Source organism: Microcebus murinus, chromosome X (genome assembly GCF_040939455.1).
Source record: "Microcebus murinus isolate Inina chromosome X, M.murinus_Inina_mat1.0, whole genome shotgun sequence".
In the NCBI taxonomy this organism is placed as follows: Eukaryota; Metazoa; Chordata; class Mammalia; order Primates; family Cheirogaleidae; genus Microcebus; species Microcebus murinus.
This window is the reverse complement of record NC_134136.1, coordinates 44,962,580-44,987,155: the sequence shown is the minus strand read 5'-3', so window position 1 is coordinate 44,987,155 and position 24,576 is coordinate 44,962,580. Positions and strand designations below refer to the sequence as shown.

At 36.4% G+C, this 24,576-nt stretch overlaps 1 protein-coding gene across 3 annotated transcripts in view; it reads left to right on the top strand.

The window, feature by feature from the left end:
- The window catches only part of KLHL13 (kelch like family member 13), a 184,427-nt gene that overhangs the window by 97,043 nt on the left and 62,808 nt on the right, over positions 1-24,576 (top strand). The window contains exons 1-2 of one of the 3 annotated variants that reach the window (XM_012791023.2): positions 19,496-19,695; positions 21,402-21,467. The exons of 1 other annotated variant lie outside the window; for it this stretch is intronic. In XM_012791023.2, coding sequence (XP_012646477.1) covers positions 19,655-19,695; positions 21,402-21,467 — 107 coding nt within the window. In that variant the 5' untranslated portion in view covers positions 19,496-19,654. Of the gene's footprint in view, positions 1-19,495; positions 19,696-21,401; positions 21,468-24,576 lie in introns of those variants that run through there. One more of the 3 variants, XM_012791022.2, reaches the window with a different exon arrangement.

Genomic DNA, 24,576 nt, shown 5'->3' with positions numbered 1-24,576 from the left:
ATTTTTTCAAATATAGATACAATGATATCCTTTCTTAAAATTGCCTTATTATGTTCATAATGTTAGGTCCATTAAAAAAAAGAATCTCCTTGCAAGTGATACATGGTAGCTCAGATAAATCTTTAACTGGTTGTATCTGTCTGGATCTAATCAGGAGAGAGAAACCACACATCAATTTGAACAGAAAGAGTTGCACATAAAGAGTTATTAATAGAAGCTGGGACAATTAGAATTTAATTGTGGTCCAAGGATTTGTGAATTAGTTTCTAGGAAAGCCACCTGATCTGGAAGGACCTAAGCTGCCATTTGTTAAATGGCTGTGACACAAATGGGCCTTGTTTTAGGCACTTTACATATATTGTCATATTTAATCTTATAGTCTTAAACTATTTTATTATGTCTTGGACTGATTTCTAAAATATTTTGCTTGAGGACAGATTTTTTTTCATGTGTTTTGTTTTTTAATTGAAACCCACCTCAAGTTATATGTGGCAGTGAAATGCTCAGATAGAAAATTCTATTTTTTATGCAGTTTTTCAGGTATTTTATATTTTCGTATTTATGAATGGATATCTGCATTTGAAAAAATGGCTAAGTACTTTTCACATCAGAACTAGAGCAGATACAAAGATTGTATGATAATGTCTTTATTAAAAATTGGGAAATGATTTGTTTAAAAATCAGTAAGAGTTAAGTCTCTCTTGTTTGCCATTACAGAGTATGTCAGTGGGCTTAGAAAATTCTAGGGAATGACATACTTGGTTGAATATAGGAAGACATGTAGCATACTGTTTAAATTAGAGATGGTTACTCTTTGAATGCAAAGTATCCTGTCAAATCACAGGATGAGTGCATCTCCCAGTGGAAGATGTTGCAAAGTGCAAGTGACTGTGAGTCCTTCCTGAAGCGCTTGTCTTCACAGCTTGAATTCTATGAGATGCCCACCAAAAGACACTTAGCCTTTCTCTTGGGAAGTCCAGAAGGATGAGTCTTCAGATTTCTTTGAAACTCTTCCTCAGTTTTGAATTTTTTTGTGTGATGATTTCATACTTTTTCTTCGTCATTTTGCAGATGGAAACTTCTTGTTTCTTTGGCAAATAAAATATGTGAGTATAGCATGTAAAGCTTTTAAAAAATAGCTCCTATTAGATTGGTGTTTTCTGAAGTATGGTATGCATGCTCCTGATGGTATGCATACTACTGGAATTAGACAAGTTTGAGTAGATTTGTTACTCGTTTTAGTATTAATTAGAAAAAAAGGCTGGTGTATCACACTTGTCATTTGATAGATATTATTGCTGAAGTCAAGACTGAGCAGGTAACAGTACCTCATCCAGACCAAGTGAATTACTGGTGCAGTGCTCAGGCATGCCCGAGAATGCACTGCTGCATTCTTTTAAGCAATACAACAACACTCTACTTCCAGAAAATGGTAATATTTAAACATACAAAGTCTTTGTAGTATACATAATTGTGAATTGGAATCAGTCTTGTGCTCTTTTTTTCATTTTGTTATTGAAGTCAACATGGATCAGTGTATAAAAATGGAATTTTTAAAATGTAAAGGTGCAGATTGTAAGGGAACTGTTAATATTAGGGGATGATTTTGAAATCAGTCATATATCTTTAGACATATTCGAAGACCAACTTTAGAAATAGTCTGAATCATCTGCTACTATTATAGAAGGAACAACTGCAAAGAATACACCTATCACACAAATATGATGAAAATTATTTGAAATTTGTATTTTCTTAAGCACTATGAGAATTAATTGCTTTCCTTACATTTCTGTGTGTGGTTTCACACCATACACACATTGTGGTGTGAAGCCTTTCAATCTCAAGTATTGTTTTGAAACACACAGAATGCTGTACAAAATCTACCTGAGAGGTTCCTCAAAAAGCTAAGTGTAGTTATCATATGACCCAGAAATTTTATTCCTAGATATATACCCAAAAGATTTGAAAACTGGTACTCAAATAAATGTACACTCATGTAAACCTAGGTTCAGAGCAGCAGTTTTCACAATAGCCAGAAGGTAGAAAGAGCTCCAATGTCCATCATTTGATGAATGGGTAAACACATTGTAATATGTCCATATAATAGCATATGCAGCTATATAGTATATTAGAAGTACTGATACATTATGCGTGAACCTCTAAAACTTTATGTTCAGTGACAAGAGCCAGGCACAAAGGATCACATATTGTATGATTCCATTTGTGTCAAATGCTAAAATAGATAAATCCATAGTGACAGAACACAGGTGCCTAGGGCTGGGGAGGAGAAAATGGGAAGCAACTGCTTAATGGGTATGGGTTTTATTTTGGGATATTGAGAATGTTTTGCAACAAGATAGAAGGAATGGTTGTACAACATTCTCAATATATTAGATGCCACCAAATTGTTCACTTTAAATTTGTTATTTTTATGTTATGTGGGTTTCACTTCAGTAAAACAAAAACCAACAACCTACCCCACAGAAAACAAAAACCAACAACCTACCCCACAGTGTTATGTGTTTGTGTGACACTGTGTGGGCAATAGAATGATGTTAGGGTTTGCACAGGCATTTCTTATTCTAGTAGTTAGGTATCTATTTTTATACTTAACTTCTCTTTATGGTGTTCCATTTGTAGTAATATAAGTTTTCCTTTAAAGATAAATGTAAGTTTAAAATGATTGATTTAAAGAAAAAGTAAATAAATAAGAAAGGTGGCACTGCGATGACAAATGAAGGCAATTCACAGATGACAGAAAAAGTGAAACTTCAAGAAACACTGCATTCTATGTTCAAGTGAATTAATTTTTATTGAGTACATGTTGGGTACAAGTAGCAATTCATCAAAATTGAATAAGATGTGATTTTTGTCTCAGAAAGAACTTTCAATCTAATAAAGGTGATAAGCCACATTTATAAATAGAGGAAGAGGCTGAATGTACCCAGTGCTAAAACAGGACAAACAGACTGAGGTCAAGACAAGGTACCTATTTGATTACCAGTACCAATTAAGAAAATGCTAGAATATATAGGAAGAAAATGATCTAAAGTCTACGTACTACAAGTGCAAACAAAACCCCAACTTAATTTTGGCATTATTGGTTGGTAGGAGGGGAGAGATTGATAGGATATCATTTTAGAGAGAAATTTGCTTTTGAATTTAGGAATAGGGAGCAGAAATAATTAATAAATGCAATAGATGATGTATTCAAGTTCCATGTACTGTGATCCTTCCTGCCTCTACCTTTTGAGAAAAGTAACCTGGCAGTCATGTTGGGTTCCCTCTCTCCCTAACAACCTCACATTTAAAGGTAATGTAGTAGGGAGCTTAAGAATGTCCCTTCTGTGGCTAGATTGTCTGGGTTAAAATTCCAGTTCCCTAATTTACACACTGTGTAACCGTAGTCATGTCACTTGATTTTTCTATGTTTTAGTTTTTTCTTCTTTAAAATTGGGGTATTAATACTACCTGTGTATAAGGTTGTAGTAAGGATTAAATAAATTAAATGACTAAAAGGGTATTTATAACACTGCATGGCACATGGTAAGTGATAAAATAAATGGCAGCTATTATCATCACTTCTAGTCAGTACAGCCTACCAATTTTACCTCCTAAAAATCTTTTTTGAATTTCCCCAACAACCACTGCCTTAGTTGAAGACCTTATGTTGTCACAATTGCAATTGTGCCTTAAGCAGTCTTGCACACTTACCCTCCTTTCTGACCATCCCCTCTGTCCCATTTGACTGCTAGACACATTCCTGCTTATTTATCTTACATACTTAGTTCAGGTGTCACCTCTGTGAAACTTTCCCTGATCCCTTGCATTAGTCTACTTGGGGCTCTGCATATGCATTCATATCATCTGGAGCATATCTCAATTATAGCACATCTCAGTACAGTGACTGTATTTAATGTTCCTGGGACTATGACTACCTTGAAGGGGGGAAACTGAGTTTACTCAGCTTTGAACTTCTAGCCTAAACATAGCCCCTGATACAAAGGTGATATTTACTAAATACTTGGGTGGATTAATGAATGGCTTCTGCCTGTAGAAAGTTTACAGTCTTCATTTGGGAAGCTAAGGTGAGAATACGTAAGGATAAATAACTATTATGAGAATAAATAACTATTATGAACATCATTCTGTAAGTGCCACAAGAGTTTGAAAAAAGGGCATTTGATGAGTATTGGAATAATCAAAATAGGCATCAAAAAGTAGAGCTCAATTTGTAACTTAAGAATAGGCAGGGAGAGAGAACTTTTGATGGGGTGATCAAGGAGGCTCTAGGAAACCTGAGTAGGGCTGGGGGTATGGGCTTTGGAAAGGAGCTAAGGCAGAAGGATGATCCTGGAGATCAGGGAAAATGGCTGACAAGAGACACTAGCTGCCAGATCGTCAAAGAAAAGAAAACTTTTACATGAAAAAGAAAAAAACAAATAATCATAGATTGTGTATAATTCCAAGTGAAAAGTGCTAGAAAATACAAGATATTCCATGGGAAGAAGTGGCAGAGCAGAACAAGGAGCAACATATTGGAAGAGGTCAACCCCTAAAAGGCTTAGAGTCCAGCAAAAAGGGTAGGTGGAGAGGTTTGTTTTACCCTCCCTCCCAACTCTGGCAGTCAGCAGGCTCCCAAGCTACTGGAGAGCCTTTCTACCCTCACAAGCCCAAAAGCTACTGCCACCAATGAACTGAGAACTTCTTGAGGACAAAACACCAGGCTGCCAGGCCCATGGGGGCGCATCCAGTGACCACAGACTGAAGCTGAGATGGCAGGTGCCATATTGCTTCTTCACACACTGTGCACCTTTGTCCTCCCCATGGGTCTTCAGTCCCTCAGTTTTCATCTTGCTCGTTCCCACATAAACATTTTCCAACTCTGGCCCAAACTGTAGGAGTCCCAGGGGGGTGGTGGGTCGTGGGGGATCTGCATGATCCCAGAGCCTGGACATTCTGGGTGGGCTGCCTTCCAGAGAGAGGAAGAGATACCCAGAGTGCTAGCTTTTCCCCATTCAGACTCTTATTCTCCTTCCCCTCCCTTACCAGTGGTTTCCAAGAGAGATGCTTGAGATGTGGCTCTCAGGAGCTGCTGCTTCCTCTCTGTTGGGACTTCCACAGAGAGTGGGGCTAAAACCTTTCCTCTTAAAGACCTGTAGAAAACTAATGGGTGCTTGGACTGTGAGCTCTCTGCTAACTGGCCATCCCTGGTGCTGTTTGCCTAGCTGCTCCATCACAGCAGAGCACACCCCGAAGCAGAGGGACATCAAACCTGCTTGAACACCCCATAGGCAACTCCAGGCCAGCATGCTTCTCCCAGGCATGGTCAAGGATTGAACTTCAGGGACCTGGGGACAGGCCTGTAGGCCACATCCAGTATCCCCAGGACTTGATCATGTTGGTCAGGAGCACAGAGGGGAGATTTGTGAACTAATCTTGGTAGATGAGGGAGCCCATATGGACAGAACTGAAAAGAGATTGTGGTGTGGGTGGGTCCCAGCCACAGTGCCATCATGGAGCACCCCTCCCCCTACAGGAAAGTCATCCTCTTAGCCCATAGTGGGATCCTGGACAGGGAAGCTCCCAGTCTGCAGTGCCATTGTTGGGGAGCTCAGCTAGTTTCAGCTCCTGTCTGCCAGCAGATGCCAGAAAGACACTACAGAGCATGCGAAGAGGAGACAAGCAAAACTCTCTTCCTATAGCCCGATTGTGGATCTTAGATAATACTCGCCTACACAAGCAGACTTTCTGGTTGTATGGGGTCACCTCAGCCCTCCCCTGGTAGCTTTACCAAGAAGGCTGGGAGTGGACTTTGATCACCATGGAAACAGCTACCTTTCCAGCTTTTTTGGAGCCCGAGAGCAGGCTCACTCAACCCAGCCCTTCCGAGCCTTACTCCCCAACCTGCCTCTTCTAGGTTGGAGAATAAGAAGTCACCTGGAAGTTCCAGGCCCTGACCACCACCTGAGACATTCATGTGCTTTTTCTGAGGGCATAGAGCTTGTCACAGATCCCCAAAACAACACTGCATCTTGTTCCTTCCAGCAAGAACCACCTACTGATAGGGAGATAAATTTGCACAGCCTATTACAGCATTTATTGACTCAATCATACAGGATGTGGTTGATTCATACCCAAAAGCAACATCTACTGTCTCAGAGATTAAACTGTGTGTGACAATACAATTCACACTGTTAAGAAGACCACAGAGTGGGGGAAAGAGAAAGGATCTCAAAGACCTCCATCCTCCCTCAACAAAGCGAGGATGGGAGTCTGCCCACACACATAGCTCACCACTGCTACAGCCTACAAACAAGAGAAACTAAGAAAACTCAGCACTGAGAAACTGAGAAAACCACCACTCTAAGGATATTTATAACCAAGACATCCATCCATAACATAGACCAACAACAAACCACTCACAAGCAAAGCCAGTGGTTCTTACCTATCATATGCTATAGACACTTATTTATGAGTGAGGGGAGAAGAAAAACAATCCTCATCTAAACAAAAGAAAATCCAAAAATAAGAAGTGACTCCTGCCCCAGATGTGAAGAAATCAGTGAAAGAACTCCGGAAGCATGAAAAATCAGACCAAAATGATACCCCCAAAAGGCAACACCAGTTCTCTAGTAATGGATACCAACCAAAATGAAAATATTGAAAGGACAGATAAAGAATTCAAAATATGGATTGTAAGGAAGCTCAGTGAAATCCAGTAGAAAATGGAAAACCAACTAAAAGAAACCAGAAAAACAATTCAGGAAATGAATGAAAAATTCACTAAAGAGATTGACATACTGAAAAAAGAACAAATAGAACTTCTGGAAATGAAAAATTCATTTAAGGAAATACAAAACACAGTGGAAAATTTAAGGAATATACTAGGCCAGGCAGAGGAAAGAATTTGAGAGCTTGGAGACAACTCTTTTGAATTAACTCAGTCAAAAATGAAGAACAGAGAATAAGAGGAATGAACAAAGCCAACAAGAAATATGGGATTATGTAAAATGGCCAAAGATAAGAATCATAGACATGCCTGAGGGGAAAGAGGAAAAAGAACAAGGGCTGGAAAACTTATTTGAGGAAATAATTGAGGAAAACTTCACTGGTGTTGCTAGAGATTTAGACATCCTGTTACAAGAAGCTCAATGAAAACATAAGAGATTCATTGCAAAGAAGCAATCACCAAGACACATTGTCATCAGATGGCCAAAGTGAACATGAAGGAGGAACTCCTGTGAGCCATAAGGCAAACACATCAAGTAACTTACAAAGGAAAATCCATCAGGCTAACTGTAGATTTCTCAACTGAGACCTTACAAGTCAGAAGGGATTGGGGCGACGCCTTCAGTCTTCATAAACAGCACAACTGTCAGCCTGGAATTTTGCATACGACAAAAATAAGTTTTATACGTGAAGGAGAAATAAAGACTGTTCAAGACAAGCAAACACTGAGGGAATTTGTCAGACCAGACCTGCCCTGCAAGAAATACTCAGAACGGCATTGTAAATGGATGGTTACAATAGACAACCACCAGAGTAAAACCACCCAAAAGCTAACCCTCAGAACTCATGTAAAACAATACCACAAGAGGTAAAAACAAAATCAATAAGGAACTACCCAATAGGATGAACAGAACAGCACCCCACATACCAATTCTATTAATGAAAATATGAATGATCTGAATGCCCCACTCAAGAGATGCAGGCTGGCTGAATGGATGAAAAAATATAGCATAGATATCTGCTGTCTCCAAAAAACACAGCTAACCCACAAGGACTCATACAGGCTCAAGGTGTAAGGATGGAAATCAAAGAAAGCAGGTGTAGACATTCTTATATCAGATAAAACTGACTTTAAATCAACAATAGTAGAGAAACATAAAGATGGTCATTATATAAGGGTAAAGGGAGCATTTCAAAAAGAAGACATAACAATCCTAAATTTTTATGCATGTAACACAAGAGTGCCCAGATTTATAAAGTAAACCCTACTAGATTTAAGCAAAGAGATAAATGGGAGCATCATAATTTCAGGGACTTCAACAGCCCACAGACAGAACTGGACAGATCATCCAAACAGAAAATAAATAAACACTGAAATTAAATGAGGCTCTAGAACAAATGGGCCTAACACACATTTACAGAACATTCTACTCCCAAACTACTAAATATACATTTTTCTCATCAAACATGGAACATTCTCCAAGATTAATCATATCTTAGGCCACAAAACAAGTCTCAAAAAATGCGAAGAAATAGAAATCATACCATGTATCTTCACAGACCACAGTGGAATAAAAGTAGAAGTCAACTCCAAGAGAATCACTCAATTCTACACAAAGTCATAGATATTAAAGAACTTGCTGCTGAACAATTACTGTGTCATTAATGAAATTAAGATGTAAATTAAAAGATTCTTTGAACTGAACGACAAAGGGACAAAAGCTACCGAAATCTATGGGATTCACCAAAGTATTCCTAAGGGGAAATTCATGGCCTTAAATACCTACATGAAAAAGACAGAAAGATCACAAATTAACAATCTAGTATCACATCTCAAGGAACTAGAAACAGAAAAGCAAACCAAACCCAAAGCCAATAGAAGAAAAGAAATAACTAAGGTCAGAGCAGAACTATATGAAATGGAAAGCAGAAAAAATTGCAAATGATTAATGAAACAAAAAGTTCATTCTGAGAAAAGATCAACAAAATTGATAGACCTCTTGCTAGATTAACCAGGAATGGAGGAGATAGGACCCAAGTAAGCTCAATCAGAAATGAAAGAGGAGATATTACAGCTGATACCACAGAAATACAAAATATCTTCTGTGAACACTATGAAAATGTCAACACACAAAAACTCAAACATGGACAACTTCTTGGAAACACACAACTCCCAAGACCCAATTAGGAAAAAATAGAACTCTTAAACAGACCAGTAATGAGAAACAACATTGAGGCAATAATAAAAACTGTTCTAACAAAAAAGCTTTAGACCAGATGAATTCACAGCCAAATTTTACCAAACCTACAAAGGAGAGCTGGTACCCATACTGCAGAAATTATTGTATATCATCAACAAGCAGGGAATCCTCCCCAATTCATTCTTTGAAACCAGAATCACCTTGATACCAAAGGCAGGAAGGGACACAACAACAACCACAACAACAACAAGAAAACTACAGACCAATATCCCTTATGAATAAGGATGCAAAAATCCTCAATAAAATAGTAGCAAACCAAATTCAACAGCACATTAAGAAAACAATCCACCATGACAAAGTGGGCTTTATTCTAGGGCTGCAAGGATGGTTCCACATATGAAAATCAATAATTGTGGTTCACCATATAAACAGAAGCAAAAACAAAGACCATATGATCCCCTCAATAGAGGCAGAGTAATCATTTGACAAAATTCAGCACCCTTTTATGATAAAAACCCTCAACAATCTAGGCACAGAGGGAACACATCTCAAAATTATAAAATCAGTATATAACAAAACCACAGCCAACATCATACTAAATGGGGAAAAGTTGACAGCATTCTCACTAAGAACTGGAACAAGACAAAGGTGCCCACTGTCACCACTTCTATTCAACATAGTACTGGAAGACCTAGCCAGAGCAGTCAGCAAGAGAAAGTAATAAAGGGCATCCCAATCGAGAAATAGTAGGTCAAACTATTGCTTTTTGTTGACAATATGATCTTATATTTAGAAATTCCCAAAGACTCCAGCAAGAGACTCCTGGAATTGATAAAAAAGTTTAGCAAAGTCTCAAAAAAAAAAAAAAATCAATGTACGCAAATCAGTAGCATTCCTATACACCAATAACAGTCAAGCTGAGCATCAAATCAAAGACTCAATACCATTCACAATAGCTACAAAGAAAATAAAACACTTAGGAATATACTTAACCAAGGAGGTGAAAGATCTATACAAAGAGAAGCACGAAACACTGAGGAATGAAATTTTGGATGGCACAAATGGAGAAACATGTCTTACTCTTGCATCAGTTGAATCAACATTGTTAAAATGTCCATACTATCAAAGGGATTTACAGATTCAATGCAATCCCTATCAAAATGCCAACATGATATTTCAAAGGTTTAGAAAAAATAATTCTATGCCTTGTTTGGAATAAGAAAGGAGCCCTAGTAGCCCAAGCAATCTTAAGCAATAGGAACAAATCTGGAAGTATCACATTACCAGACTTCAAACTATGCTATAATGCTATAGTAACCAAAACAGCATGGTATTGGCACAAAATAGAGACATAGACCAATGGAACAGAACAGAGGACCCAGATATAAAACCATCCACATACAGCCAACTGATCTTTGACAAAGCAAACAACAATATACACTGGGGAAAAGAATCTCTATTCAATAAATGGTGCTAGGAAAATTGGATAGCCACATGCAGAAGAATGAAATAAGCCCCCTACCTCTTGACACACACAAAAATCAATTCAGTATGGATAAAAGACTTGAATGTAAGGCATGATACAATAAAAATTCTATAAATAAATCTAGGAAAAATCTTCTAGACATTGTCCTATGCAAAGAATTTATGGCTAAGAGCCCAAAGGCAATTACAGCAACAGCAAAAATAAATAAATGGGACTTGATTGAATTAAAAAAGCTTCCGCAAAGCTAAGGAAATAATCAACAGAGCAAATAGACAATGTACAGAATTGGAGAAAATATTCATATGCTGTACATCTGATAAAGGGCTGGTAACCAGAATGTACAAAGAACTGAAGCAAATCAGCAAGGAAAAAACAACTCCATTAAAAAGTGAGCAAAAGACATGAACAAAAGCTTTTCCCCAAAAGATAGGCAAATGGCCAATAAACACGATAAAATGCTCAATATCACTAATCATCAGGGAAATGCAAATTAAAACCACAGTGAGATATGACCTTACACCTGTTAGAATGGGTTTTATTAAAAAGTTCAAAAACAATAGATGCTGGTGTAGGTGCAGAGAGAAAGGAATGCTTACATACTGTTGGTGAGACTGGAAATAAGTATAACCATTATGGAAAACAGTATCAAGATTCCTCAAAGAAGTAAAAGTAGACCTATTCAGCAATCCCCCTACTGGGTATTTACCCAAAGGAAAAGAAATCATTTAATCAAAAAGACACTTGCACTTGAATGTTTATCGCAGCACAATTCACAATTGCAAAGACATGGAATCAACCCAAGTACCCATCAGTTCATAAGTGGTCTAACAAAATGTGGTATGTGTATACTATGGAATACTACACAGCCACGAAGAAAGATGCATTAGAGCCTTTTGCAACATTTGGATGGAATTGGAGACCATTATCCTAAGTGAAATATCTAAAGATTTGAAAAGCAAACACCATGTGTTCTTGCTGTTGAAGTGGAACTAACCGGTGAGCAAACATGTGCACAGAGGGAAGTAAAACTCAGTGGGAATCAAGCAGGGTGGAGAGGGAGGAGAGGATGGGTGAAAACCTATCGAATGGGTATAGTGAGCACTATCTGGATGATGGGCACACTTGTAACCCTGATTCAAGCATAACAAAATTTATACATGTAACCAAATACATTTGTATCCCTGTAATATTTTGAAATAATAATAATAATAAAGAATAGCCATAACTTGTGTGAATAGAGGGGCATCCACAATGCTTTATGGAATGTTTTATGAGTTAAATAGATGGTGACAGAAAAAAAAAAAAAAAACCTCAAACATCTAGCATTTGCAAAACAGAAAGGAGACCAGTCTTACTATGGTGTGTGTGGTGGTGGGAGGTATATGTTGAAAACTAGTAGTTCCCAACCTATAAACGGGGTGTGTTCTAAAGGTTTATTTACAAATCATTTGTTTAGACATGACACATCATATACATGATTGTGAGGTTTCTGGCCAAGCCCATAATATTGTACTTAACCTACTTAAACAGTGATCTATCCTAGAAACTGTGCTCCAGTTTGGGAGCAGAGGGTTAGGAAAGGTGGGATGGATTCTCGGGTAGAAGTCAGAGAAAAAAGGAGTTTGAGGTTGCTGTGAGCTAGGCTGACGCCATGGCACTCACTCTAGCCTGGGCAACAAAGCGAGACTCTGTCTCAAAAAAAAAAAAAAAAGGAAGTTGAGTTTTGTTGTTCTTCAACAACCGTTTTTTCATGCTTTTTTCTCTATCTCCATGTTTAAGAGAGAGTTTCCTTACCCTCTAAGGCCTCCTGCTGCTAATTTCCTTAAAATAGCACCCCACTCAAGGTTGCTAGGGTTCTAAAAGGCTCTGTCCCACCTTCAGCATGCCCCATTCCCTCAGGGGAACAGCTCTTTGCTATTTGAAGAGACTTGACTGAACTCATTCACACCAATGTGTGAATTACAGATAGCCACCTCATCCTGGCAGCTGTACTTATTATAATTTTAACAGCCGCCTTGTTAGCTCCAATGAACCTGTAATTGCTGGAATTTCTGGCAGTAGTACAGAGCAAACAATGAGAGGAGGTGGAGGTAAGAGTTGCAGAGAGAGTTCCATTGTGGGAGGATATATATTTTGGGGCAGGGAAAGCCTTGGCTAAGAGCTTTGCCTAATTTGCCTTTCTTCTCCATTTCCCTCCCCCACAAGGTTCTTGTGTATTCCTCTCCACAGATTTACTATAGGCTGAAAGTTGTTTAATTTTTTATAATAGCTTCCATGACAGTTCTGAGTATGGTGGTTTCAGTTGTTTGCAAATCTGGGACCACCTATAATGGGAAATATGGTTGAATAGATAAGGTGGGGCCAGCGGTTAAGGGTCTACTGATAGTGGAGTCTATAAATACATGACACAAATAAGTAGCCATAGAAGGCTTTTGAATAGAAACTGGAGATGATGAAAGCAAAAAGGAGGGTAAAATTCATTCTAAATTTTAGATTAAAAATGATGGGATGTCAAGTTTACTATTGGTTTATACAGATTCCTATTTTTGGCAGCTGTTTTTCACTGTCCTGGGACTTCTACCTTAAACTGTTAGTGTCTGTCTTCCTAGCTGTCTGACTGTTCTGTGTGCCTCCTGAGCCAATCTTCCTTTAGGATTAGGCTCCTAGAGGCTTTTATGACTCTTGTATTCCCAAATAGCCCTTAAGGGCTTATACACTATGTTTCTGTATACACTATGTTTCCAAAATTCAAGTTTACCGTTAGCAAAACACAGTTTCCTTTTAAGACCATATTTTTTTTTCTTTTTAATAAAAATCTCCAGCCCTTTTCTTCCATCTTTACCCCAGAACACACCAGAGATAGTGGTTAATGATCTGCATCAGTTAGCCCTCACAGCTGCAGGAGCCTCCTCCCCTAAGTTCCTAACTTATGCATGTTCAACCATGTTGCAAATAGACTCTTCCCTTTGGGGAACCCCATTGTCTTTTATTCTTTATATTGTTCATTATGTTAATATCCTTGATATTTCTGCCCTGCTGGTCTGTGTAAAGAGGAGGTCAGGAAGTGAGGTGAGAGAGATTTGAGATACTTCCTTAATCCTAAATTATAATTCTCTCATTGGAACAGGATTCATAGGTCTTTAATCAAATATGTATATTTTTCTTTATTTTGAAAGTTAAAGGGGCTTGTTAGCATTGGATCCTCCTGTGATTCATTTGTATATTTTATTCTTGACTGCTCATCATACCATTTTTGTTACTAGGTTTTGGTGATGTGCAGTGGCTTGCTTGGTTTAATTTGCTATTTTATTTCTTGCTCCATCTAGTGGATAAGTGATTGTCAAAATTGGATTTTGTGGTTTACTCTTTCATCATCACTATTTGCAACAATAATTTGATAGAATCTAACAGTCCAAAGAATATGCTTTTATACTTTTCAATTACCAGTGTGTAGAAATGACTGGTTTTAGGAACTACTATTTTATCATTCACTAGTCAAGATAGTGATAAACCAACAAAATGCATTTTTTCACTTTACCAATACTATCTTTTTTTTTTTTTTTGAGACAAGAATATGACTCTATTGCCTGGGCTAGAGCGAGTGCTGTGGCATCAGCCTAGCTCACAGCAACCTCAAACTCCTGGGCTCAAGTGATCCTCCTGCCTCAGCCTCCCAAGTAGCTGGGACTACAGGAATGCACCACCATGCCCAGCTAAATTTTTATAAATATTTTTAGTTGTCTAGCTAATTTCTTTCTATTTTTTAGTGGAGACGGGGGTCTTGCTCTTGTTCAGGCTGGTCTTGAACTCCTGAGCTCAAACAATCCACCCACCTCAGCCTCCCAGAGTGCTAGGATTACAGGTGTGAACCACTGTGCCCGGCCTACCAATACTATCTTGACTTAAACAAACTGGTTACTGAAATTTACTTTCCTTATGGTAGCTAAGTGTTTCCCTTTCTCAATTTACTTCAGCAGTCACTTATTGATCCATTAGCTCCTCCCCCATCCATCTGTCATAAAAGTGTGTACCTACTATGGTGGGCACCCTGCCAGGCACACACAGGGTCTATGACACAAATATCAACAGGAGCCATTTAGGTATACTGTTTGCAATTGTAATGTTTTATTTATTTCTTATGTTTATTTATTTCTTATGTTCACATCTTAGTTTTGGAAGGATAAGGCCATTTAGTGATTTCTTGTTTAATTATCGTTAGAAAAATGTGGTTAGGAATGGAGGAGGGGAGAACTTACCTCTGCTGACTTGATTTCACCAAAATTGCTTTCTATAATTGGGTTCCTATGTGACAGGCAATGAGTTAGGTATAATAAAAACATAAGTAAGATGCAGCCTCAGTTTTTAAGAGTTTATAGTCTAGGGAGACATAGAAACTGTTATAATCCAAAGTGACAGAAGCTATAATATTCGAAGTACCACAGGAGGATAGAAAACCATTACCTGTGTGTATGCTAAGGGATGTGAGGGAAGGTTTCATTGAAGCAGGTATGCTTGAATACTTAAGCATGCCTAGAAGTTTGCTTGGTAGACAAGGAGGGCAGGGAATTCCAAGTGGAATCATATGTGAAACCACTGAGGTGTGAATGAGTATGGCATGTTTGAGATCTATATCAAGAAATTGCTAATTGATGAATGAAAGGGAGCTCTGTGAATTGGCACTGGGAAGGTATTTCTGGTATAGGTATAGGCCGATCATTTCTGTTACTTTTGCCATATTGCTGTCCTATATCTTCTATTAGCTATTCCATATTTCTCCCTTCCTCCAGCCATTTACTTTGATATATGAAGGCCTTTTTTTCTTTGGGATGGGATTGTTTAGGAGTCATATTTGTAGTTTTTCCCCTAAAATCAATGTTAATGTAAATATTTATAAAATATAAAGGTGAGTAATGAACACCAAATTAGATGTCAGGGGACCTGGATTATTGTTTTCCAGTTCTCTCACTCAGCAGCTATGTCACTTAAGCCAAGTCATTTAACAACTCTGTTTCTTCACTAGTAAAATGGGAATATTAACACCCGCATTGCCTTCCTCAAGAGCAGGTTGAAAATGAAAATGAGTCTCTTAAAAATTAAGAGGTATAATAAACTCCTTTACTTGGAATTCTTCTGGCTGAATTTAAACTGACATTTAAAACAAGTTTTAAATACTTTGTGGAGTATCTGGATAGGAAAATTAGGTTGTTAAGTAATTCTTATTTTCTCATTAACCTTATGTGTCTGCCACCTATCTTTGAAATGTCATTTAGCTTATTTCTGTGTTTCTAAACTAACATGATAAAAATTTTGAACTTCCCATAGTTCTAACATGTGTATTTTAGCCCCTTTCAGATTCCTACTATAACTATTAAACAGTAATCAATTTAAGATTTACGTTAGTAAAATCTAAGTTAGTATATTTCATAGTTGATCTGAATAATATCTACTAAGTACATTGAATTACTCATGAGTTGCTCTCCATCATTTGTGGTACTATATAGTGGTATGACCTGAGTTTTGTTCCATTTTAGAAATATATAAGAGGGTTCTCATTCATTCAATTAGGATTGGGAGGCTATGAGATTTTGGCCTCTGCCTCCTTTGCCATTTTTCCTAATCCAGTGGCAGTGCAGACAACCGTTATTAGTAGCAGCAAATGGCATTTCCATTCATTTTCTTTCCCTTGACCCCATTTCCCCCATTATATTGAATGGTAATACTACTGAAATCTGATAAATGACCTTAAATATGAACTTTTAGACTATAGGAATATGAGCAATTGCTCCCAATATAAATACCCCTGGCTAACCCTTCTTTATACCAATGTTTCTCAAAATCTCTCATCCATGGATATTTCAGCAGAATGGAAAATTTTATAAAACACTTAACTCATCCTGCTCTGAGCCATCGTACATACATCAGAAAAAAGGGAAGGAGTACTGCTATGGATGTGCTATGGATGAGATAACATGATGGCATTTTAAATGGAATATTAGTGAATTATTTATACGAGACTAGTATAGACCCTGTCATCACAATCACTAATAGAATATGACACTTACTTGTGGACTTCCAGGAGGTAGTTATCTCTTCCCCACTTTCTCCTTTTACAACATCAAGATGAACAAGTTATGTGAATTTGGATAAAAATACCTATTCAACACCCTTTTGTTATGACAGAGGGGTCCGTTCACTGTTCTGTGGTGAATGAAAGTATCTTGCTCTTACTCTGTAAATCTCTATCTTGTTCTTGCTGTATAAATCTACCTTGTCCTTCCTCAATAAACTTCATTTCATGCTTGCAAAAAAACATACCTATTTGAGTCAAAATATAATATAAAATGGTTGTTGCTTTTTTTCTACTTGGCCCAAAGGAAATACTCTGGCAATTGGTCTGTTTTCTACAAAACTAAATGATGAAATGGTGTGGCTTATTTTCTCTTTGTTTTAAAATCTATGGTACCATTGATACATAGTTTTAAAACATTCTTCTGAAGACCCAGCTGATTAAATCATTTTTATGTTCCACTAAGTATTGCCCTTTTTTGAAGATTACTTGGAAAATATGGCGCATTTCCCAAATCACATTCTCCATTTTTTATGTATTTGAATTTTTTTTTCCTTACAAGTTAATGGAAAGGGAACTGGTCAGGTTTTTTTTTTTTTTTTTCACTCAATAAAAAAGAAAGAAGGTGCATATAGCTTTTATCTGAGAAATTTTTAGTCATTGAGATAATATTTAAGTAGTAACTACTTTTTGAAATTATTGGTGGAATCCTCTTAACCCACTTGAACATAAAATCATTGAATAAGATGAAATGATTTTTTATTGTCTACATAAAAGAAAACACCATGGTTTTTGCATCATTGCATAAATCTAAAAGATTGTGCATACATAAAAAGGATAAGACAAAACTGAATGCTCAATGCCAAAATCAACAAAAGCTTGAATACTTACTGAGTATTTGACACTGACCATAATGGGATGTGGTTCCACAGAGTGAGAACACTAAATATTTACCCACAAGAACGTATTTCCCTGATACAGCTTCTTATCCTATATTAATCTCCCAGGTAACACTATTAACCCTTTTTTCAAAATATCCTCTTCTTACACTTAGATTTTCTCCCTTTATAAACTGCTCTTGGAGATCTAATCAGCTACTCATACTCACTCATCTCTTTTTGTGATCTTGATGGATTTCTTTTGTTTATTGCATGAACTTTCAAGTGAATTCTCTTGGTTTACTGCAAGTAGTAAAACATAGTCAGTTTCCTCCCACTTAGAGCTCTATTTTTCCAAAAGTCACAGCTCCATCATTCAACTCTTCTGTTGGTATCCTTTTCTCATCAATTCTTTGGAATTTTTGAACCAGGGCTGTGATGTATATAGCTAGCAATGTCGCATAGTAATGCAGAGTTGCTGCCCAATACATGTCCAGCTCTCTTCACAATTCATATCCTTTTTTTCAGGCTTGGGAGTGATGAAGGAAGTTACTAATATTAGTGTATAATATGAAGTCTGGGAACGTGGGATTTCTTGGGCCTGCTTACTTACCCTCAGGCTCTGACCTTTGTGCCTTAGTGTTATCTCCTTACCATCCTGTTTCACTTTATGGGCAAAGGATCAAAAATATTTCTTTGACATTGTGTGCTAAACATTAGGAAGAATGCATGGTCTCTGGTCCTTACAGTGAGGGAATATTAAAAAAACAAAAACCCTGTAGACTCAAATTATCATGGAAGACTTCACAAAAATGAATGGAATTTGAGCTGGATCTGGAAGGATGGGTTGAGTTCAGAAAATTGGAATGAGGAAGAGATATCATGCAAGAAGGACTTCTGGAGCTAAGGTGAGAAAAGGACCAAGCAAGCTTATGAGATAGAGTACTAGAAGGAGTTGGTGTTATGATACTACAGTAAACTGGAAGAGTAGGTTGGCCAATGTGTAGTGAGTTCTTAGGGCTGAGCTTAGTTACTTGATTAATTCTTTGATTCACTCATTCAACAAATAGTTTCTCATAGCCCACAGGATAAAATCCACACTTCTTCTCTGGCATGCATAATATTCTGTGAGGTGGTTTCTGCATACCTTAAACTTTACTCCTCTCAACACTATGTACCCTCTTTTTAGTCATAGTGAACTCTTTATAGTTATTTTGAAAACTTACTAATTCCCCAACATGTTATACTCCTCAAATCTCTGTAATGTTGCACATGCTATTTCTTCTAGAGTCTACCTGATGAATGCCCCAGTCTTCAGCCTCGGTTGCAGCAAGATTTTTGTTATTCCTCTGCTGCTGTAGAATCCTAGGCATATACAACAAAGCTTCCACACCATATCTTGTGTTGTCAGAATACATGTCTGTTTCCCTTACTCGACTAGGAGCTTCCTGAGAACAATGGATTGTGTCTTGTTTGCCTTTACATCCATATCACCTAGCATAATACCTAACATGTGGCTAATTCAACAAACATACACTTACTGAATAAAATATTTATTGATCACTTAATTTACATCCCATGTAGTTTTATGTTAAAAGAGTGATCCAGATGCAATTGTATTGCTAGATTGAAGATGGGAGATTCAGGGAGACCAGATATGTGTGTGTGTGTGTGTGTGTGTGTGTGTGTATTTTTTTTTAGGTAGCTCATTTGTTTAAAAAACAGTAGAGGGTAGATTCCTGGAAAATTGATAAAGAAAAAAAGATACGGCTTCATGACCGGCTACTATGTATAAGAGAGAGGAAAGAGTTAAAGATAATAAAAAATTTAAGATAATATGACAAATAACAGGACAATGACCCTTGAAAAATAAGGTTACTTTCAGGTAAACATGCTTTTTCTAATTAGGTCAGACCTCCTGGTGTTAGTATTTGCCTCACCCCACCTCTGCTCAAAAGATGAACACTTTGTTCCTGTTCAGTTTACTGGAACAAAGCTTAAGATACATGTGGTTCTCATTTTAATATCTGATCAGGAGTTTAGATATGAAATAGAAATAGTTCAACCACGCTGACTACAATTTCCTATCAAGGGAAGGTATGCAGTGCATAGGTTTTTGAATAGAATATATAAAGCCTGTTTTTGCTTTTGAGAATTACAACTGAAGTGTTATACCAAGCAGATGCACTGGGGTGCGCTACTGTGTAGCAGAGCCTAGCCGTGCATCACAGCTCTTAACTTTAAAACTCCAGAGAATTTGATGAGAGAGGGATCCACAAGAACATGACAAATGATGAGAGTTCAAACCTTAAGAGAAAAATGGGCTTATTGGTAAGATACCTTTCTTTTCCTTTATTTACTGCTGTTACTTATTCATTAAAATAGTAAGCCTCTTATTTTCATATGTGGCTGTGAAGCGGTATACAAAAATCAATTTTATATGTATTGTAGAATTCAGGAGACATATTGGTATCCATGCAAAAATCATAGGAAGTATGTATAAAGCTTGATTTTGAACGAAATCTCTAAGGGAATTTTATTTTACTTCAGACTGTGTTGTAGATTTATTTATATAGCTTAAATGTAATGCAGGTTAAGAAATATATATATAGATTTTAAAAGTTAAAATAAAGAATAGTGACTTATGTGGAAATACATAATTTCACTCAGTTACCAGAAGGTGGCACACCAGATTCTTCTTAAATACACAAAGAAGAGGAATAATATTAATAGGAATATAAAATAAGCTGCATTTAAAGACATTTTAATGTATTTTTAAGCAAAGAAATAATATAATTGTTATTTGCTTGGTGAAACTTAATTCTAAAACATGACAAATATGAATTTAACCTATTATAGCTTTTTATCATTCAACAATAATTTTTATGTGTATTACATTTTAAAAGTAGACTTTGAAATAGTCTTGTCATTAAGGAGATGCTTTTTGAATTTATCATTCTAAAACAGAAATAAAATATTTGCTACCTACCTTTTTCCATAGGAGGTTATTAGATTTAGAATAACATTTTGAATAAGGTCTTTGTCAAGGTCTTTCTAAAGATACTGTTAGACTATGACTTTGGTTTAGTTATGACTTTAATAATGCAATAGTGATTGTGAGATGACCCAGAAAAAAACATGACATTTTGTTTTGAAGAAAATGTTAGATAAGGCTAATGTTTACTTTCTATATGCTAATAACAATATAATGAAATAAATGGAAATAAATTTTGTGTTAGAGCTACTCAAACATCTGCCAGCTTAGCTTAATTTTTTAAGAGAGTTGATTGTCAACAGCATATACTGCAGTGCTTATGTAGTGGTCTTTATTTTTAAAACTGTATTCCTGAGGCAATACCAGAAGTATGTCTGTCCAACGTTACATTTTGTATTAGCCCCAAAGAGCTAGATATATGACAGAACTTCACAAAAACCAAATCTTCTGATTAGGAGACAGTACATCTATTTATATGGTTTTATTAATTACAAGCAGTATGAAAATAAGAAAATTGGTAGTAAATGAACCTAGAAGAACATTAGCCATCTGTTCTCTGAAGGCTTGTAATGTGTGTCATTTGCTTTCAGGTTTTTATAGCAAAGTAGTATATCAGCAAAGAATTGACCTTTAGGCTTAAAAAGCTAGAAAAATGACAAGTCATCCAAGGGCTGAGTATATATTTACTGGAAAAGTGTTTCCTTGTGTTCAAATTTGGCTAGTTTAGTCTTTTAGATCAGCTGCCAATAAATGTTGTACTTAATGTCAATCTTTATTCCAGACTTTCTGAAACATAAAGAAAGCTTATAAAAACAAATAGAATCTTATGGCTTTCTAGTTAAGGGTTTTCTTTAAAAGTTCATTTACATAGTTTTAAATTGTTCTATGTGGTCTAAACTGTTCAGGATTTATTAATATGGTTTACTAATTTACAACAGAAATATTTTCAGGGTATGCTTTGGAAAATTTGAACTAAATACAATAAAGCCACAATTAACCAGATTTTTTTTTTTTTTTTTTTTTTTTTGCACTCCACTTTCAGGAGACGGAGGCAATTGTCTTTAAAACAAGCCGATTTCAAGGATATATTCAAAAAATCAACTTCAGGGTATGTCCAAGGGTCTGCATTTTCCTCTACCTTGTTTTTGCAATGAGAATTTGTTTTCATAAAAGACCCTGAGATACTATAAGACGTTCAGATATCAAGTAAAGTTTCAATAATGTTTAGAATACTGTGTTTATTATGAAAAATATATTTAAAAATACCACGCATCACTGTATTGTGGTTTATATTTTCCAACATGCTTTCACAAACATTAAGTTCATTTGGTTTTCATAACATTGCTGTGAGATGGGCAAGGAAAGTAGGATTTTCCCTATTTTATGGATGAGGGAAGATAACACTGGAGGTCATAAAGCCAATTAGCAAAAGAGCTGCAGCTGAACCACAGGTGCCTAGCTCTGTGTTCTTCTGCATTCTCATGCAAGAAGTTTGAAACAAGTTTTTAACTTTTTAATCTGTATTGCAAAATCAGTATAATGTATACTATATTTGTTTTCTAATTGCTGTACCTCACAGTTTCCCACTTTGCATCTGTGTGTCTGTCGGCTTCTGTGCTTCTGTGCTTGTCTGTCTGCCAGCTGGAGACCTGGCTTTCAGACTTTCCCAGATCTGGAAGGATCTGGAGTGTGGGAGAACAAGATAATGGCTGTGCAGTTCACTATGACAACTGTTGGTCAGAAGCCAGTGCTGATATGCAAAGGAAGGTCAGGGACTGAGAAGCAAACAGAATCTTCTGATAGCTGGGGTATCTTGAGCCGGGGTTTAGCAACCTTGACTTTAAAGAAGTGTTTCTTTAGTAGTTTAGTAGACCTGGCATGGTAATCAGCTGCAGTATTTGTCTAAAATGCAGAGTGATGGACCCTACCTCCAACCTTCTACATTTTATATATTCACCCCAGGTTACTCTTAAGCACACTAGTGTTTGAGAGCATTTGCCTTAAAGATACAGAATTTTTTTTCTTGGTATATGTATTATAGCATAATGAAAAGAGTCACTTTCTCTCAGCAACACCTGTGTTCCATGTCATAGCATATCAACCGGGGAAGTAGGGTGCTAGGGGCAGGCAAAGGTGAGGAATGACAGATCTTATTTGCACACATTGCTGTATCTACATTTGAAGCATGTCACAATAGCTATTGTGCATTATGGTAACTGTGAGATAGTTTTAAGCAGAAAGATTTCTACCAAGGTGTGGAAAGTAAGTAAATTTTGATATTTTAATAGTTAAATTCTCCCAGTTATTTTTGCTTTCAGAAAAACTGTCTGGAAAATTAGGCTATCCACAGTTCTGGATAGTTAAGGCTTTACCGTAGCAATGTAATTATGCTCACTTGTGTTTCATATGTGAATATCCAGTCTGCTCAATTAGATTGTAAGGACCTTGTGGCCAGGGAATGTGTGTTCTTTTGTATATTTGTGACATCTAGCAAAGTCATAAGTTTTCAATACTTATTGATGATTGAACTAATTTAGGATGCATCTCCTCTCTAGGGGTGGTGGGTTAGGCATAGTGAGTTGATTGATTTTGGTATTTGTGAACTTCAACGAGTGTATCTTACACTGTCAATCATGACTAATATACTGAGGAAGGCTCAGCTGAAACAAATACATTTTAGTTGGAAAATGAGAAAGCATGGTCCTAATTAATAAATTTGCTAATGCTTTCTCCCTGGATAGAGCAGAAGTTTAAGTTTAATCTTGCTGCCTCTTCACCCTTTTTGGAATGCATGTTATGTTGTTCTGTGCTTTACAAATCTGAATCTTAAAAATTGGTATTTCTGGAAACTCTTGAACATAAATATTTTTGCTTAAAGTCTGAACAGTATCAAAGGAATTTAAACAAAATGGCCAGACCCTGTAGTGGAAGACTCATAAAAATGCTCAACAGTGTATTTGACTTAGATCAAGCCGAATAAGGAATGAATGAATAAATATATGCTAGCTAAGGGGAAAATGTATTTTACTCAAGTGTTATGTAGCTTCAGAATTCCATGAGAAATAACTGATTATTTAAAATATATATTTGCTTTTAAAGTCATGAAGTGGTTCTGAAGTTATTAGTTGAAGTAGACAGACATGGAAAGGCAGTCAGGAAACTCAAGTTTAAATTGCCTTTAGCTTAGATCTAGGCTCAATCTAGAGGATAAATTCTGCTTTTACTCAAAATTGCATTTACTTTAGTTGGTAATAGGACATGAGATAAAGGAAATGAAATGGTTTTTCCCTTTCAGATAACCATTGCAGCCAAATAAAAAAGTTAGACATAATGCAAAAAAGTACTGTGGTTAGATCACAACACACAAACGCTTTATGTAACTTGCTAATGATGTTTTACATCATAGGATTTTAATTGAATTGCTGTTTTCAGGCATAGCAATTTTAAATTACATACTTTTCATCTAGATTCTATAATTTAGACTTACCACCATATACTTCTCATCTTTTAGCATAACTATGTCTTTATCTTCTTCTTCTTTTGTAGAACTTAAAATCACCAAAGAGGCGAATTTTAAATTAGAAAGTGAGAAGGATCTGTAAATAGTCATGAAAACAGAGGTATTGACCAGGTTGCTAGGTCTCTTGGATACTGCCATAGTTGGCAAATAACATGACTATAAAATATACTTTTAAGAAAACTGTTGAGTTTCATGTTATGGCGATGGTCACAAGGTTCAAGTTTAAAATTGGGTCCTTTTTTTTTTTTTGAAGTGTAAGATTTTCTCCTTCATTATTTGGTTAAAACCTTTTATTTTTAGACAACAATAGTTTCTGTGGTGAGATATATGTATATATAAAATTCAGAGTTTTAATGATTGGGCCTGGGAAATGGTGAAAAAATTAAAGCAATTAAATATAAAGGGCCTTTATTCATGGAAAATTTAAATAGTGTTGAATATTAATCTTAATGAGTCATTAGGATTAGCTTTCCATGAAAGTGCCACTGGTTAACAAAATGTTATTTTGATTATTCTATAATAAGTATTTGTAGCCAAGTTTTACAAATAGGGAGAGGACAAATAGGGAGAGGAAGAGATTGGATAACCAGGTAGTCTTCTAACTTCATTTTTGGTTATAACACTTATAGTGTACATGTGAATGTTATAACAACTCTTCAGATATCAATATAATTTTTTCAAGATAGTAGCACTATTT